General features: G+C 38.7%; 1 protein-coding gene across 1 annotated transcript in view; it reads right to left on the bottom strand.

Annotated features, from left to right (window-relative positions):
- Nucleotides 1-17,880, bottom strand: part of UXS1 (UDP-glucuronate decarboxylase 1) — a 61,405-nt gene that overhangs the window by 10,439 nt on the left and 33,086 nt on the right. The window contains exons 7-10 of the mRNA XM_057422231.1: nt 14,737-14,841; nt 13,331-13,390; nt 11,166-11,287; nt 1,626-1,745 (exon numbers count right to left, since the gene is read on the bottom strand). Of these exons, the coding sequence (XP_057278214.1) occupies nt 1,626-1,745; nt 11,166-11,287; nt 13,331-13,390; nt 14,737-14,841 (407 nt within the window). The remainder of the gene's footprint in view (nt 1-1,625; nt 1,746-11,165; nt 11,288-13,330; nt 13,391-14,736; nt 14,842-17,880) is intronic.

The following is a 17,880-nucleotide window of genomic DNA, read 5'->3' as shown; positions in this document are numbered from 1 at the left end:
CGCAGCCAGAAAAGAGAGCCAAATGTTTAAAGCAAACTCAGACTACTAAGAAGTGGTTATGATTAGCAATTTTTATTTGCTCTTAACAACAGCCAACTTCAGAGACTACCAAATATTAGTGGTCTCTAAAAAAAACGTAAAAAAAAACCCCACAATACTGTAAGCATTTAAAGCAATCAGGGGAGGGGAGGGGGGATTGCTTGGCTCTAAACAGTATTATTTGGGGAAATGGGAGGCAGAATAATTTCTAGAGGATGAGACTCCCAAAGTCACCTCTACAGACTCATACCAAAATCTTAAGAGGGGAAAAAAATAAAAAGGTTTCTCAGGTTATGCACTGGCACTTTGGAGCAAGAAACATGCTGAAGTTCAACCAGACATTAAAGTATACTTGCAGTGTACATAATGGTATCAGATAACATTATTTTTTTTCCACTGTTTGTGGAAGCAGTTCCAGCCTGCGGTACTAAAGTCCCTAGAACATGAATACTTAAGATTGTGAAGGCTATTAGCAGGCACATTTAAGTGGTGAAAGCACTGAAGGTTAACTGGGAACACACACATCTTATCAACCTGCTACAGCAAAGAAGGTTTTTCGAAGGACAGAAGACATTTCTGTCTTCCCAGGGGACAGGAAAGACAATACAATTAGTATACACGTCATCGTTCGTCACTTGGTAAACCTGCTGCTCTCTGAGGCAGATACAGAATCAGGTGTTCACATTTTAGCAGGTATTGGGTAAGATCAGGGGTTTGAGAGTTTGCCCAGTAACTGATTCTGAGAGGAATGCACCAGGAAAGCACACTGATGGCCTGATGGACTCCCAGCGCAAACAGGACGCAGATTTTATGTACATAAATAGAGCTTTCTGCTTATTTTCTTTTAGCTTGTAGGGTCAGTTTTACAGAACTAAGTCATTTGTGCATGATTTCTGCAAAGTCATCTATGTGGCTACCTTTCTTATTTGCAGGCAATGGCTAGAAAATACAGTGTAGTTTCCTCCTCCTCCCAATTTGTTTTGGTATCTCCTTATTTTTCTTAATAAACCCTTCCTTTACAATAATACAAAGCATAAATGGGTGTGTTTGCATAGGCTAGAATATCTTCAAATTAAAGAGATGGTTCAAATGGAGTAAATAATCTCTTGAGAAAACAAAGAGATTGAGTTCATGCAGTTTCTAGAAAGGTGGACACTTGATACTCCTGTCAGCCAAATTCTGTGATGATACAAGGGGGATTTTTTTTTTTTTCCTCGCAACTACTGCTTATTGCTGATAATTCATTTTACTTGACCTGAGCAGCTAAACAACTCTCCCCTTAGTCCTTTCGTCATATTCAGTAATTTTCAACGTCAGACAGTTACTTCCTACAAAATGGTGATGTTGTGCAAAATATTCTATTTTATCCTCTATTATATTCTTGATAAAGTCTAGACAGCATGGTGGTTGCAGTAATAAAAAAAGCTCTCAATATTGCCTCCCACAGAACAGCACTGACTCCAGACTTCTGTGAGTCTGGGGGCAAGAAACCTCAGTGTTTTCCAAAATCCATTTTGTTTCAGAGCACATGAGGATAGGATATAAAGACAAACAGTTCTTCATGTCACTGAATGGCCATTACTTACTGTTAGTGGTTCTCCCTGGAGAGCTTGTAGGATAAAATTACTGACAACTCTACCATCATTCATATGCATTCGAGGACCAAAGGTATTGAATATTCTGGCAACCCTCACTTCAACTCCTTCCTGCAGGCAAAGAAAACAGAATTGTTATTACCTTAATGAAAGTGCTTTTTGTCCTAAAAGTGCAAATTAATTCTCCCTCTCCAAAAGCCTTCTTAAGAATCCCTCTTACAGCTTTAACAAGCATTGTTTTCTCACCATGAAATAACTTCTAAACTCCCCTCAATGCTACTGGTTGTAGTAGTGGGTACAGCAAGGTAATTTATACTGGTTCTCAGTATTTGTAATGCAAATTCTAAATCTGTGCTAGAACAGCTGATTATCTCAGCATGTGCATTTTCTTCCAGCCAGCAAGAACGTAAAGACTTTCCAATAGTACCCTTCCAACAGCTTATTTCACCTGGTACTTATCTATATATTTTGCACATAAGTGAAGTCTCACAATCACCAGACCAAGGTAGCACTTCTGAAGATCAGAAAAGTTGACCATGTCAGATAAGTATCTTCATGACTGCCATAAAATAAGGGGCTTTGTGACCACTGCTACAATGTTTCTTAGCTCCTTGATACTTCGTAGGCTGTATAAATGCACACATTACAGTCCAGGTCTCTTCAATGGCTTAGTTTTTTCCAAGAAACGTATCTATCACTCCAGAAGCCCTTCCTGCAGAATATTCTGCAATTTTTCAAAGCAAAATACAACAAATACGTGAAACTGGAAAACTTGACTGGTCAAAACATTTTAACACTGAGAGACTGCGGACTGAAGTAATCTCTCTAGGCATTTTCTGTTTATTAACACTCATTTGGACGAGCCGCAGCTCACAATAAAGCCTCCAAGAAGGATGTTTGGCCTTTGTGTGCTGAAGCATGCATTTGGCTCCCAATGAGTTCAGAGCAGTGTGGTATGCTATAAACAGATAGATGCTATCATCCAAGAGTGATAACCACAAGGCAGGGAGAAAGGTGTCAACCTCAGCTCAGGCCTATGCATCTTCCTCATACTCCCCGTCCTCCACCCTCCCAGAAAAAGCCATCTTTGCATCAGTCGCAGGAAACACTTTTTATCTGAAGCAAACTTTGTGCTTCCGATTCAACTGAGGAAACTGAAGTCATAAAACACAATGCTCTGGAGTTGCAAACAGCCAGTTATTCCTTTGGAGGATTCACAGAGCATCTTGTATTTTCAATGCCTTTTACTAAGGTATTTTAATAAGGCTTAGACCAGTGCTTGCCATTTTCTTGGACAACAAGAGTGTGTGTGGAAGAAGTGTACTGTTTGTCCATCTGTGCCTGAAGGCTGCAGCTCATGCACTTCATTCAAGAGAAATCTGGAAACATATTTTTCTTCAAAGTAAACACACTTCAGAAGTACAAAAGAAACCTGCAGGAAAATCTGATCTTCTCTCTTGGGTCTCTAAGTGATTCATGAACACATGAAACCTCAAAGAAGTTTTGTGAAAGCAATATCATTAGCTTTTTACAAATGAGAGAAAGAGAAGCAAAAGGCACATTAACACTTTGGCTACTGGTGTTGAGAAATGGGAACTACCAAGTAGTGTACTTAAAGCCCAACACTTCCTAGTATGCAGAAGGCCAAACAACATCCAGTTCTGTTTAACTGCAGGTAAGGTTTTAGTTGCCGCTTTCAAATGTTTATATTTGCAACTAAATTGTAAGCTAACAGTAACCAGAAAGGTAACTATTGTGCCATAGGAAAAGCTACAGTCTTGGGTCTTTATCACACAAGCAACTTGTGTCCACCACAACATAGCCAAAAAAATCACCTCACAACATCCACCTGGCCCTGCTGAGAGGCCCTGAAAGGAGCAGGAGTCCCTTCCCACACAAAATTCATCAGCTGTGAACATATTCTTTATTTCCTGTTAGCTAAAAAAGCACAGCAATGTAACATGTCAAACATATAATTCCAGCAGCATGAGGCAGAACCATTCCCAATGCCTTCCAAGTACCTGGAAATACATACTCTGACAGAGTTGCTGCTTTTTTCCTTTTGCCCAGCACTCTATCTTAAAAAGGACACTGGCTCCTTCAGGGAGGGAATGTGTTCCATGTGGGTTTTCCAGATATTGCCATTAATAACAAGTACAGAAAATGAGGCATTTGGAAGCTAGTACTCAAGTTAAAAATAGCTCATTAAACAATGCTGACAAAAAAGCCTCTCTGGTACTACAGAAGCTACAGCAGCAGCCTTGTTTTCCAGTACTGGCTGGAAACTAGCAAGGGATCTAGAAAAGAGAAACAACACATTCTCTACAGGCACTTACTCACAGCCACAGTGAATCGAGCATTTCTTCTCCCTTCTGTTTATTCCCCTTCCCCCACTGTAATGTTGTCTTTTAAAATGAAGAACTTTTTATTTATAGTGTCATCTAGCAAAGCTTTTCTGTGCATCCTACTGCTTGGAAAAATCTATTTTCTGTGCAGCTGAATTTTCACTTGCGCTTGCCAAAGTGGGATCTGTCTAATTATTAAAAAAAAAAAAAAAACAAAACCCAACCAAAACCCCCCTTCTACGGACAGACTTTGGAGATAACAACTTGAAAATTGCCCTAAGTTTTCTTTCACCCTTTTGTGAATATCTCTTTTGAAGTGATCCTTTTTTCATGCTAATTAACTTTACCCCTTTTTGTATTAACTGCCTACAAATACTTATGGCACACTCTTACCTATGTCCTGTCATTCTGTATATCAAGAAGACGTTAATCATGACTGAACACCTCCACCATAGTCCCACTAGTGAAGCCAGTTACTTCCTCAGATTTGCAGCAGTAATTCACATACAATATGAGAAAGAAAAACTTCTTTGTCCCACATTTATACTGCTAAACAAAAGACAGCGTGAGTAATCCCTGACACGGAGATCAAAAGTGATCAACTGGTTTTTGTCCCCATGGTTTAAGGCTATGCCTTCTTATAGCAAATTAATTAGAGCAATTCCTTGAGCAATCAAAAAAAAGAGCCCGAAAACATGTTAATAAAATGCAGCACTGTGGGATAGCAAAACACTTCAGCTCACTATCATTTAAAATATGGACATGTTCACAGACACTGTACCTGTAGCGATGGAGAGAGAAGACAGAAAAGATGCAAGGAATACTTACAGAATATCTTACACAGATAGCTCCTCTGAATAATACTATTCTACAGCTGTCAGTCAAAAACTAGCATTAATTATCCAGTCTCCCCTGGAAAACACATTTGTCCATGGTCTTCAGCATGATTCTTTGCCACTTAGCTCTACAGGTCCCTGCTCCAGAAGCATCACGGATGCTGTAACATCACCTTAATTGGAAAAGACATTTTAGTTTTATGAGCCTTTTAAGACAAGGTATCTCCTCATGTTGACTGTCCCAGAAAACATACCAATACAGAATACAACTCAAATATAAAGAGGCTCTTTTAACTGCAACAGCTCAAACATATGCTGCAGCTGTAATTCATAAGGATATCAGGCAAGATTCTCTTGCTAATTAACCATACTTTTTGTAAAGTCTATGGACCTATCTGAACAGCAAGAATGAACTAGATTGCCCTGCATAAAAATATCAGGAAAGGGAAAGCCGCAAATGTCTCTTCTACAGCAGACAACTGGGTTCAAAATACTTAGCAGGGAAAGCCCAGACAGTTGCATGGATATCACCTTGACCTGCTAAAAATCTATTGAATTACTACGATTGCTGCCATCTCTTGCTTTCTTAGTCACTTTTTTACTGATTCACATATTTTCCCATGTTTCTGAGATCATCAATTAACTTGCAAGATTGTTCCCAAAACCCTGAATTGTAACCACAGCAGACATACTAGCACAGTATTCAGCAATATCCATCTGCGATGTGGTTAAGCTACAATACTCTACACTGAGGCTTGGTCCAAAGTACGTATGTACTGCCTATTGTATTAGCAAAATAAGATTTTGGTTACTAATAGATTTTTAAAACTGTTTTGCAAAAACAGTAAGGCTGAGATCTGAATTTCATAAGCAGTAAAGCCCCTAAACAAGCTAGGAAGGACAAACACAGTGACCTGAACTCTTATTGTGGCATAATGCAAGTCTCTGAACACCAAACAAGGCATACCTCCCGTACTCTCACCTTATGGCTGAAATACTACCATGCTTATAGCTCAATGCTTTCCAGATTAGAGAAGCTACACCTTCTCTTTGAGGTCTCTTCATACCGTTATTTATACCTCCCTGCTAAAAATACATCCTATTTCTAACACTTGCCTCAGTTCACAGACCTCTTGTATGTACTGTACATGGCCAATGTAAACAGCCATAGGCCTGTTCCACCAGCACGCTGACTGCCTGTATTTGTTCAGTCCACAGCTTTGATAATCACTGCAATACAATCTTCCCACCTCATCTGGGGTTCAAGGTTACTTTTCAATTGTTAACAGTACAGAGCATATAGAAACAGCAAAGATACTAAAGCACTAGCAACACCACTGTGTCTGAGTACGGGTCTGAGGATCCAACACTTTTGTCCTGCTTTATTTTCATATAATTTAGAAAGTGTTGTTTCACTGCCAGAAAAAAAAGCCTTAAATTATATCCATGCTATGTCTGTATTAGAAAGTTCTGACAACTCAGGTAAAACAGTACTATTTAGAAACAGATACTTAAATAATGAAACTCCACTTAGAGAAGGACTCCTATTACTAATGCCCCAGTAAAACATCAGTTTGCATTTTCAGAATACTGTCTCAGTTACTGCAGTGTTCTCTGCTTTTCACCTCAATTACTCCAACTGAATGTTACCAACAGGTAGCTTTGGAAAACTATGCTACTTCTGCATTTGTACAGGACTAAACACAATGTTCTGGTTCACACACAGAGCTCCTACACAGCAAAATAAATTTTAACAGCTCTAATTATTCATTAGAAAGAGTGCAGAACTACTAGTCCAATAGCGCAGAGAAAACAGCAGCAGATTTTAGAAAAAGGGAGGACTACCAGAAGGACTGTACAAGCATAACCGGAACAAGCCTAGATTTTAATTCCTAAATTATTTAACTTTATTGAACTATGATGAAGGATTTTTATCTGTGGTTTCTTTTTTTCCAAAGTATAAAAGCCTATTTGTGAACCATGCACTTACAATGGTTGAAAGCAGCACTGTTTCCCCTTTCAAAGTGGAGCCAGCTAATCAGGAAGATAAAAGCAACTAACCACAAACAGTACTTGAAATTTTCAATGGAACCGCCACATTTATTGAGAACACTAATATAATTATGAGTGTGCGATCTCAGACTGCAGCAGAATGGAACTGTGGACAACTCCTTTCTAAATTTCCCCGACTTTGTATGTAACAACTCGGATGGGACACTGGTTGTGGTGCTGCACTTCAGGGGTGTCAATGCCCTCTCAGTCAGCAGTGAGAGGGTCTGCAGCATCTCAACACAGGCAGTGCCCATCAATTGAAAAAACATCAATTCTGCAGCTTTTCTTAAGCAAAGTGCTAGCAAACTTCATGTGACAACACCAAAAAATAGTGCTGTGTGCTTAAATATACTCTATGTTGAATATCAAGGAAAGAAAACAACAAGCAATGATTAGGAAATACAGGATAAACTCCTGCAAGACGTTAAAGCAAACTGCTTTAATTCAACATAGCTATATGCTTTCTATCTTATTACTCAGTATCTATCTCATTCACTACTCAATGCCTTTTCAGTTGCAATTTAATCAACAGCTTTCATTACCCTTACATTTACATCAAGGCTTTTTATGATTGCTGCAACCAACTCAATTTGTGAATTAAAGATTAGGGGGAAAGTACAAGTTAATATAGAACAGAAAATCACCCTTGTGTTGCAGTTGCAATGCACTTCAATATTTAACAAAATTCAGCTTCAGTTTGCATGTGTTAATCTCTCACACTAATATAATATACTTCAATTCTAACATGTTAGAGGTTCTTGCCTATTAAAATTTTTTGGCACCTTGAACCTCCACAGTCCTGGTTACAAAACATTCTATAATGCAGACCATAACACTTTTCCACTAAAAGAAGGTTATAATTAACGTTTGATTGTGATAGCTCGAGTCACTTCTATATGTTTGTATCCAGTGGACACTTAATTGGAAGATCTAAGCCATTCTAAGACAATTTGAAAACTATCACATGTACGACTAAGCCCATTTGCTACCCCTGACGCTTGCAGAGTCACACGGATGATATGAAAAAAAGATGAAGAAAGTGGAAGGAGATGAACAATTTGCCCGCAACATTCCACAGTGACCTGAACTGTTGCTTCAGCTCTGGGGACTTTCCTTACAGATCAATGGCATAAGAAATTCAAACTAGTTCACAAAACACCCTTTATATGCTATGTGTTTAAAGTGCTGTGTATTTGTATTTACAACACACCTAAGTAAAAGTACCAGATCCCTGCCATGAAGGAAGTGTCAGATTCTGACTAGTATTTAAATCAAGCCAGAGATGGAGGGTACATGAATATTTTGATTTCCAGGTAGCTCTATAATTCCAACCACAATTTTAAAAAAAGTTAAATGTATACTGAATGGCAACTCATGAACAAGGCACAAAATTCACACTGCAGAACTATGTGCTGAAACTCCCCTCCTACCTTTTAATCTCTCTACCACACACACCCCATTTTCTCCACCTGGACATGCCCAGGAAGACTTTACTTACATTTGGAAAATGCTGTTCATTTTGGAAAATGATGGTATTACCTTATCTAGTAAAACGGAAGTTCTATGAAGGAGAAAAATTACTAGCTGTGTGATGGTATCACATCTTTAGCAAGTCACACATCTGTATATGAAGTTTATGCAAAAAATGTCCTTCAGGAGGACAGGGAAAAAGATAGGCAGAATAGTAATAAAGATAAGAGTACTGAAAGAAGCAAGCAAACAGATTGACAAGCTGTTATTATAAGAGTTTCAAAACTATGCCTTGCATCTTGTTAAAATATAGTTTTGCATTGAGTGGCAAAGTTTTGCATTTGAATTAAGGCACTTAGTGAACTGGAAATGGCTTTCCAGGAGAGAGTGCTTAGCAAGCACTGAAAAAGAGATGAAGAGAAGGGAATTATGAATAGGTCTGAACCAGAGGATGCAAGTCTGTTCCTCGATGAAAAGGGCAAGGAACTAAAGCGGCCTGTAGCTTGAGAAAAGTTCCAGAAGGAGGTACTTCCATTCACATTAAGGAACATGCTCACCTATGCTCTCCTGTGAATTTATGGAGGAAGAGCTGTTCCCAACAGCCTATGGCAAATATCTCTCTCAACCCACACACTCAGGTGCCTCACGTGGGATGAGGTGAACTTGTGTACGTGCTTTGAATTTATGAGCCCTGCTTTTCTTCAGCAAATATTTCACTCCCCACCTCTCATTTCAAGCAGATGCCTACATAGCACTGAATGCTACTACTGCCCTTGGACTCTTTGATAAGGAAGTACTGCTGGGCTTGTTTAAAGAGAGCAGTGTAAAGAGGAGATGAAGTCAAGAAATACTTAATTCATAGGGTCAAAATAAGTGAAAAGAACAATGTTGCCAGCAAAAAAGAGTGCACCAGAAAGGTCTTGGTCGGAAAAGCTACTGAGGAATTCTAACAGCTGTGAATAAGGAGTCATCTTTGACTAGATTCAAGAACTGTTCTGATTCAAACAGCCTGCCTGGAACTATAATACAGAAGTCAAATTTTATTTTATATTTTTTGGGAAGATGATTAGGTATTTAAAGTACATAGGAATGTGTGTGATGATTGAAATCTTTTGAAGAAACGACAACAACTAAACACAGAGAGAAGTTTGTTTGTTTCTTCTCTTTTTGAAGCTGAGAAGACCCTGGAAATATTTTAGCCTGAAATCATGTAAATCCAATTAGTTTGGGCCAAGTCACTCCGATCTGAAAATCCTCTTAAAAGTGTAATACTTATTTTCATAGAAGTCAGACCTTTCCTCCTAAAGTTTCCTCCGTTAATAACAGTGTAACATCTAAACTGAAAAAAAAAAAAAAAAAAGAACACCCCCCCCCCCGCCCCAAACCAGCTCAACAGTGTTTCAGAATATATATGAATACGGGACATGTTTGGGCAAACTTCACTAACCTATAATGAAGTACAAGAAATATCTCTTAGAGCTGCCTCTAAGACACATAGCTCATTTGCATCATGAGTTTTCACTTAATGCATGTGTGCACCACAGTTCCACCTTACAAACCTTTACTGTCCCCTGTAAATCCTGCATAAAATTTATGGTATAGTATCATGACTCATCTTGTGGCTTTAAGATACAGTCCATGATTTTCAAAATGACCTACAGTCTTGCCTTTCTAAAGTAATACTGCAGTGTGTACCATTAACTTGCAAAAAAATACACCCTACAGGACAATAATGTCTCATAAAAAATACAATATTCAGGCCTATGATGAATATTTTGCTACAGTGAAGTACAGAAGATCATCCTGAACAAAAGCAGTGCCACCATGCTGGACCTTAAACGATTTAAGAGAGAGCAAAGGAGACACAAACCTCTGCCTTCTCTGTCTGGTAGAAGAGAAGAGAAAATTTACTACCACCTCTGTACTAAAGCACTATCCCTACAGTCTTAACAATTAAATTTAATTCTATGTTCAAGGTTTTTAAAAGCACTTAGTATTTCATCATTTCTATTCTACAGAATATACTACGTTTGATTAATATCTTTGTACATTAAGGTTACAAACACTGAGAAGCAGTGATATGACTTTAGTTTGACACACAGAGACAGCAATTAAATAAGACTCACATACAGGTAAAGAGTGGATGCCAGGTTAATAAGTGATGAGATTCTACTTGTTAATTATGAAACCCAGAGAAAGTGGCATGTATAATTTTACAAATATCTTAAATTGTATTTCTACCTTAGGTTACTGCATTTGTCTGAAAAAGTGCATTATATAGCTAAGAATTCATCATATCTTCTATTAAGGTCTGTATTTATCCTTACATAATTTAAAAACATTTCTAAGGTGATTTAAAATATTTTGCTCTTATATAGGTACTCACAGAAGAAGTTCCTAATTGTTATCTGTATATTCTGATTTCAATTATGCCATTAAGCATTCTACATTTATCAGTAATAGCCCTATTCAGCAAAGCCCTTCTCCGCACAGGTCCAACTTGAAACAACTCTTCTCTAGCTCCCAAAACTAGGACGGTCACCTCAGTTTAACCTGTCTAAAAACTATGATACTGAAAGACACATCTAATAAGAAGAATAAAGCACATTTTCTTGTAGAACACTACTCATCTGAAAAAAACACAATAGATGGATGCTATAAAACTTTTGTATGAAAGAAAATGGATTTTGCAACTACAGTATGAGTTTTCCTAGTGAAGACATTCTCATTTCTCCTCTTCCACCTAAAATGCACATATTCCAGTTTTACCATACATTTAACCTTCATTAATTACAGAGAACCCATTGAATCTCATACAAGTTTAATACCTGCTTCATGTATGCATAGCACATGGTCTCTGCAACCCTCTTTCCTTCGTCATAGCAAGCTCTTGGACCTATTGGATTTACATGGCCCCAGTAATCCTCATTTTGAGGGTGAACTTCAGGATCTATGGGAAAAAATAAAACACCTTAAATGACCTTCTAGCAAAAAAGGTGACTATATATAATCTTTCAGTAGATCATCAATGCTATATAATTCAACAGCTTCTCTCTGAACTATGTATTTAAAAAACAATATGTTTCAACACTATTCCTTTAAAGCACTGGAAGCATGAAAGTGACACTTAAAGAAGATATGGCAAGCGAGATAACTGAATACAAGCAAACAACAGCCATCACCTGCTTTCCCCTAAAGAGTGTGTGAACAGACGATTAAATTTAATTCCTCTGCAAAACCAGACAATTTCAAGGACACAAACACGACTCTTATCTAACGTAATCCAGAAGAAATATTACAGATAATGTAGGCAGCATTTTTTACTGTATTTGGAAAAAACTGTAAAGCATTTTCAAGTTTTATAAAACAAGAAACAAGGAAATAAAAATGGAAAAAAAGAAGTATTGCATTTCTTAAAGAATGAAGAAATGTACCACAATGTACTTGCTATATCTCTTCTGGTTTATCCTAAGCATACGCTGCTTAGAGACATGATTACAGATGAATTCTGGCTGAGAGCCACAGAGCAATGGTAAATGCAGAGAAGTTTTATGTGATTATAAAAGCATACAACATTCTTAATAGGGCCCCAAAAGGTGTTGTAATCTGGAAGCCACTTCAGTTTCTCTCTCCTTTCTGGCAAAGGCAGCTCTATAAAGCACATGGAAACTCTCTATACAATACTGCTTTGAGAACTCCTGTGGAAACAGCTAACGTATTTTCTGACTGTATTTTCTGTCCTTCATTTCTCAGCAAAATTACTTTGCCCTTTTAGTCAGAGTATAATGTAAGTAGACTTGCCCTGCTACACTGAATTTATTGACACAACAAAGCCCAATAATGGAAATTTCCAGGTTTCCACTTCAGCAGACAGATTGCAGCAGAGCAAAGAGACTCCAAAACTCAAGCTCTTTTTTGCCTGTTGGTGCTCTGTTCCAGAATGGAGTCTGCTCATAGAGCAGTCCTTGGGTATACCATTTTATCCTGTGTAGGCTGACTATAGACAATCAAAGGCAAAGAAGGCGGCAGAAATGCTGCACAGGCTCAAGCTGCTTATTTGGTTGGCTGGTCATCTTGGTGACCTCTTGCTTAGGTATTTGATTTCAATCTTCTTGACTGAACTTAATCCACAACAAGTACATTCCTTGAGGTATGTTCTTTGCCCTTCCCCACTTTCTCCTCACAAAGCTTTGTGTTTTGTTACAAAGATCAGTATTTTTTTGTTTGATTGGATGCTGTTTAAAGACTAGACTCTTGCAACTACTGATGCTGAGCTGGGGGACTCTGCCTGCATACCTTCATTAATCTTGCAACACTGTTGTTATCAATTAGGCAAGAGTTCACAACAGCAGAAAGTTTCTCTAGTAGGCACATAGTCTGTTACATGCCCAAAGGAAGTTCTTCAGATTCTTCCTGCACCCAGCTAGCAGTTCTATCAGTCATTTTCTTACCAATTAACTTCTTACTAACAGTAAAAGACGTAAAGATATGGTAGTATTGCTGAATATTACATTTTAAAAGACACAACAGGAGCCTGCAAGCACAATGACTGTTTTCTTGGCTTGGAGGTTATGTCCTTATCTCTTTACACACCAGAGTGATTGCTAAATCGTAACAATACAGTTCATAAATGAATGGAAAGAGAGATGCAGATTTACTAATGAAATTCTCTTTCTTCACAGGTTTTAATTATGGCATCCTGATTTTAATTAAGAGTTCAACACTCAAAGTCCCACACAAGACCTTTGGAAAAAATAAAGAAAGACATAGGAAAGTTATATACAACAGTCCAAGTCTACTTCCACCACTCTGACTAGAAATTTAATGCAAGTACTAATGTCTACATTTTAAACAGTCAGAAGTACACCTGATAAAGAAATCAGGCTAAGACAGTGATGAAAATTCATCATTTTATCATCTGACAAATGGTTTGTAAATACTCTTTCACACAATCATATTTCAGGAGCTCTAAACACTCTTTTATCCTTCTTACCTCCATACACCTCTGATGTAGAGGCCAGCAGCAACCGTGCTCCAACACGTTTAGCTAACCCTAAATTTTGGGCACCAGGGAAAGAACAACATAATTAGAACAAGTGCAGGTATTTTTCAGTCATGTTAACTGCTTCAGTGCAATTCTATTTTACATATTTTTAAAGATAATTTAATTTCTCTCACTAGATAAATCTACCTGTAAATCACATCCATAGCTCCCACTCAAAAGCTAGGAAACTTGAGAAACAGCGGAGCAGCACCCAGAATGAGATGTGTTTACTTCTGGGACTAAATTACAGTGAACCAAGATCCAAGGACTTAATATATTACACCCTAAATAAAGGCCAAGGAAGCATAAATCATTCCAGTTAGGAAATCCGGATCTTAAAATCATCACAATATATTATGATAACCAATGCTTAAAGATAAGCTACATAAAGAAAATCATACAGAATAACACGTTATAGGACAAAAATCAATCATTTTCCCTTTCTTATGCCCCTTTAAACTGCCTGGATAATCCTACCCATTACTCAAGATTATTCTGCACTCCATTTCTGGCCTTCAAGTTGGCATGGCCAACCAAAGAAAACTCTCACCTACGCTGTACAACTGTCTGGTACCTCAGTAGCTTCTAACTCACTTAATTCTCTGAATTGTACTCAGTTGAGTACCACTCGAACGAGAAACTCAGCTGACCTAATGTCTAGGCATTTTTTTGCCTCATAACAACTCTTAGGATCACTGACAACCAGTTCAAGTTTCAGGATATGCCAAATGGATAGGAGAAAATATAGGAAATAAAAGTAAGGAAGACTAGTAGGCCCATCCCCAGCATTCAAACCAACAGACAAAGCTGAAAATGCTGCCTTGAATTTACCTAGCACAAAACCAGACATTAAACATTCTTGCAGAATTTGCTAGCCAAGGCATGAACAAGAGCGTACAGTACTCTTGATGTTCAGGGTTTACAGAGCCAATGATGTTTGACCTAGTTCAGTGTTTGCTGTGATGGACAGAAAGAGTCACTCATGGTATATGTGGGAATGTTCCACTTTATCGAAGTGAGAAGTGCTGTCCTGAACACAACTTTGCTATAAAAATCCCATGCTTTTACCTGTTCCTATGACTTCTATAATTACAGCACACTCCATAGCCAAGTTACAGGCAGGAATTTCTTTTTCTTTGACAGCCAAGCTTGCATGTTGTCAGAGTTCATCTGTAGATATATTTAAAGAAGTACAAAAGTCTACAAAGAGGGACACCCCCTGCCTTATATTTCTTAAAGAACCATTTTTTTGAAATGTACAAATCACATGTGCCATCCTCCCCACTCCTCAGTAACTCTGTCCAGGTTATATTATGTCTAACTAAGTTAAGTAAGAAAAAAAGATTTCCACTTACCCAACATGTTTAATGTTCCAATAGTGTTGGTCTTCAATGTTTTTATAGGATTATACATGTAATTTGGAGGAGAAGCAGGAGATGCTAGATGATAGATCTGGTCCACTACAGAAAACCAGGGGGGGAAGAAAGTGTTGTTATTTTCCCATGTAATATATTAAATGAGAGAGTATTATAATCGAGAAACAAGTACTTCCTTCTGCATTTCCAAGCATCAGAACTCAGAACTTCCTGTATTGCTACCTATGGATGTAACATGAATCAAAGTTAGCAAGAACTACTAAAAAAAAAAAAAAAAACCCAAACAAAAAACACCAGATGAACCCCAAATCATGCACAAGCAAATGCCAAAAAAATTTACAGCTAAGATCCAATGAAAGAGCGTGATGCTTAAGAAAGAACAAATCCCCTGCACCAAGGTCAACCCAAGAAAATTAGTGAAAAGGTGAGATAAGAATTAGAATTATAGGATGGAAGAAAGGGAAATTCCTTCCTTGTGTTACAAAAGGAAGTTTGTTTTTTTTTAAAAAGACTTGACACCAAAACCTGAAAGAACCTGGAGAAGTCAAGGCTAGCTGCTATTCTGACAGAAAACAATACTGCATGGCACAAGGCTGTCTTGCCCTAGAACAGGACACCATTGTTCAAGTGGTACACTCAAACATTTTCAACTATCTTCTGAGGTGTTTTTTTAACTAACAAGCAGTTGCAAATGACAGCGATAACAGTCCTCTGTTGGGTGTTGTAACAGCCTCACACAGCAAGTGCTGGAGGAAGCCAGCTCCCAGCTCAGGCTCGATGAAAGCCCTGCCTGCATTGCTAATGCAACTGAAACTTTTAGGATTTTGTCTGCAACATGAAGATAGTTAATTGTTATGTGTGACATGGAATAATTTGTCCTTACTTTGGTCACTGTTGACACTGTAGACTTAAGCAGTGAATAAAATTTAACACATTATTTTATAGGATTTCTTGCATTGGGGCAATAATGCAAAGGACACAGCATGGAGTACAGTTTAATTTGGCTATTGAACTTTGACATGCCTCTTACAGATAAGCCCTGACTGCCTCATATTATGCCTCTGAACATGAGAGGCCCCTTCTCATAGCATGATACTGTCATGAAATCAAAGAAAAGGGGCAGACTGGAAGCTGATAAAAGAAACATTCAGAGAAGCTGCTGACTGCTGCTTGCAGGTAACAGGTAATTTAAGCACAGTGGCTCAAAAAAATGAACAAAGCAATACCTGAAGTCACCTGCAGCCAACTCAAGAGTTGAACTCCGACCTGCGCTTTATGCTGTTTCTTTCTACCTATTCCTTCACAGCCCTTTCTAAATCTCATTTTAAACAAGCTGTGGTGCAATTTTTGCAGAGTGAAAAATGTTGCTTCAAAAGCACTGTGGTCTGTCAGTAATTCGTTGCCCAAACCTAGTCTGTCAAAGCAAAGTGAACACCTTCCTTCCTCCCCCCCTCCATGCACTTGGTTTTTGTTGCGTTTTAAGTATCTGCTGTATTTTACACACAGCAGCTCCTACAGCAGCAGTTCCCCTAATGGCACACACACAAAAAATCTTTCATTTTTGTTGAATACAGTTAGGCCTGTGTTTATTCAAGTGGTGATATAATTGTTAGCTAGAAACAAAGGCAAACAAAACACAAAACACCAAAGGTTCCTTATGACCTTCAAATTTATTTATTTATCTTTAAATAAGAAACCAAGTGTAATGAAGAGTCCTCAAAAAAAAAAAAAAAACAAAAAAAAAGAAAGCAAAAACACAAACAGGAAGCACTCTCCTCCTCCAAGTCATTCTTCCTCCTTTTGCTTACCACCTGGCAACTGCTTTTAAATGAAGCAAAGAGAAGGAGCTGGGTGAAGAAGATGGTTTTCCTTGTCTGTAAGCAAGAACTACAGTCTTGCCTTTGTGGTTTGCCTCAATGTACTTTTTCTCATATGCACAAAGGAAAAAATGGACCCCTGCAGGTTGAAGGAGGTGATCCTGCCCCTCCACTCTGCTCTTGTGAAACCTCACCTGGAGTATTGTGTACAGTTCTGGTGTCCTCAACATTAAAAGGACATGGAACTGTTGGAACAAGTCCAGAGAAGGGCCACGAGGATGATCAGGGGACTGGAGCAGCTCCCGTATGAAGACAGGCTGAGAAAGTTGGGGCTGCTCAGCCTGGAGAAGAGAAGGCTGTGTGGAGACCTCATAGCAGCCTTCTAGTATCTGAAGGGGGCCTATAGGGATGGTGGGGAGGGACTCTGCATTAGGGACTGTAGTGCCAGGCCAAGGGGTAATGGGTTAAAACTTAAACAGGGAAAGTTTAGATTGGATATAAGGAGGAAATTATTTCCTGTTAGGGTGATGAGGCACTGGAATGGGTTGCCCGGGGAGGTTGTGAATGCTCCATCCCTGGCAGTGTTCAAGACCAGGTTGGATGAGGCCTTGGGTGACATGGTTTAGTGTGAGGTGTCCCTGCCCATGGCAGGGGGGTTGGAACTAGATGATCTTAAGGTCCTTTCCAACCCTAACTATTCTATGATTCTATGTGATAAAAGGTTCAGCCAGAGCAGAACTATCAGATAGACAGGAGATGGGGCATTTGGCAAGTGTCAGATGGACGTCTTCTGGGTCAAAAGGACAGGGAGCCAGGCAGCTCCAGGACCTTACCCTCTTGCCCAGGCAGGCATCTTTAGGGTATCAAGCCTCAGACCAACTAAAAACATCACTGGCTTTCCAAAATACTTAGGGAACACCAGACATTTCAGAAGGGTGGAAAGACTAAGTTTCTGCCCCAGACTGGTCACATTTGAGCCATCAAGCTGAAGATGTCAAGGGAGGTACAATTATTTCTCCTTGCATCTTCCCTCTTTTAACTGTAAGGTCTAAAAAATGCCTTTTTTTTTTGTCTCAAGATTTCAGCAGGCCAACCAGACATGCCAGACAAAGCCACCTACCTTGTCTGGCTGACAACCTTGCGTGCAATTAGTTGAAAATAACTGTGCGGAAGGTTGTGCAAAGTAGATATGTAAGGACCAGAAAAGAACAAACAATAAAATTCTGCAAGTTCTGCATGTAACGCACATCAGGGGCTAGAACTTTGTAAGCCACTGTGAATGCAGCAGCAAGTAGTTTATCAAGCA

This window comes from Pezoporus wallicus, unplaced genomic scaffold (genome assembly GCF_028554395.1).
Source record: "Pezoporus wallicus isolate ANWC-B61680 ecotype Strahan unplaced genomic scaffold, APGP_CSIRO_Pwel_v1 contig_5785, whole genome shotgun sequence".
In the NCBI taxonomy this organism is placed as follows: domain Eukaryota; kingdom Metazoa; phylum Chordata; class Aves; order Psittaciformes; family Psittacidae; genus Pezoporus; species Pezoporus wallicus.
This window is presented reverse-complemented; position numbering and strand designations above follow the sequence as displayed.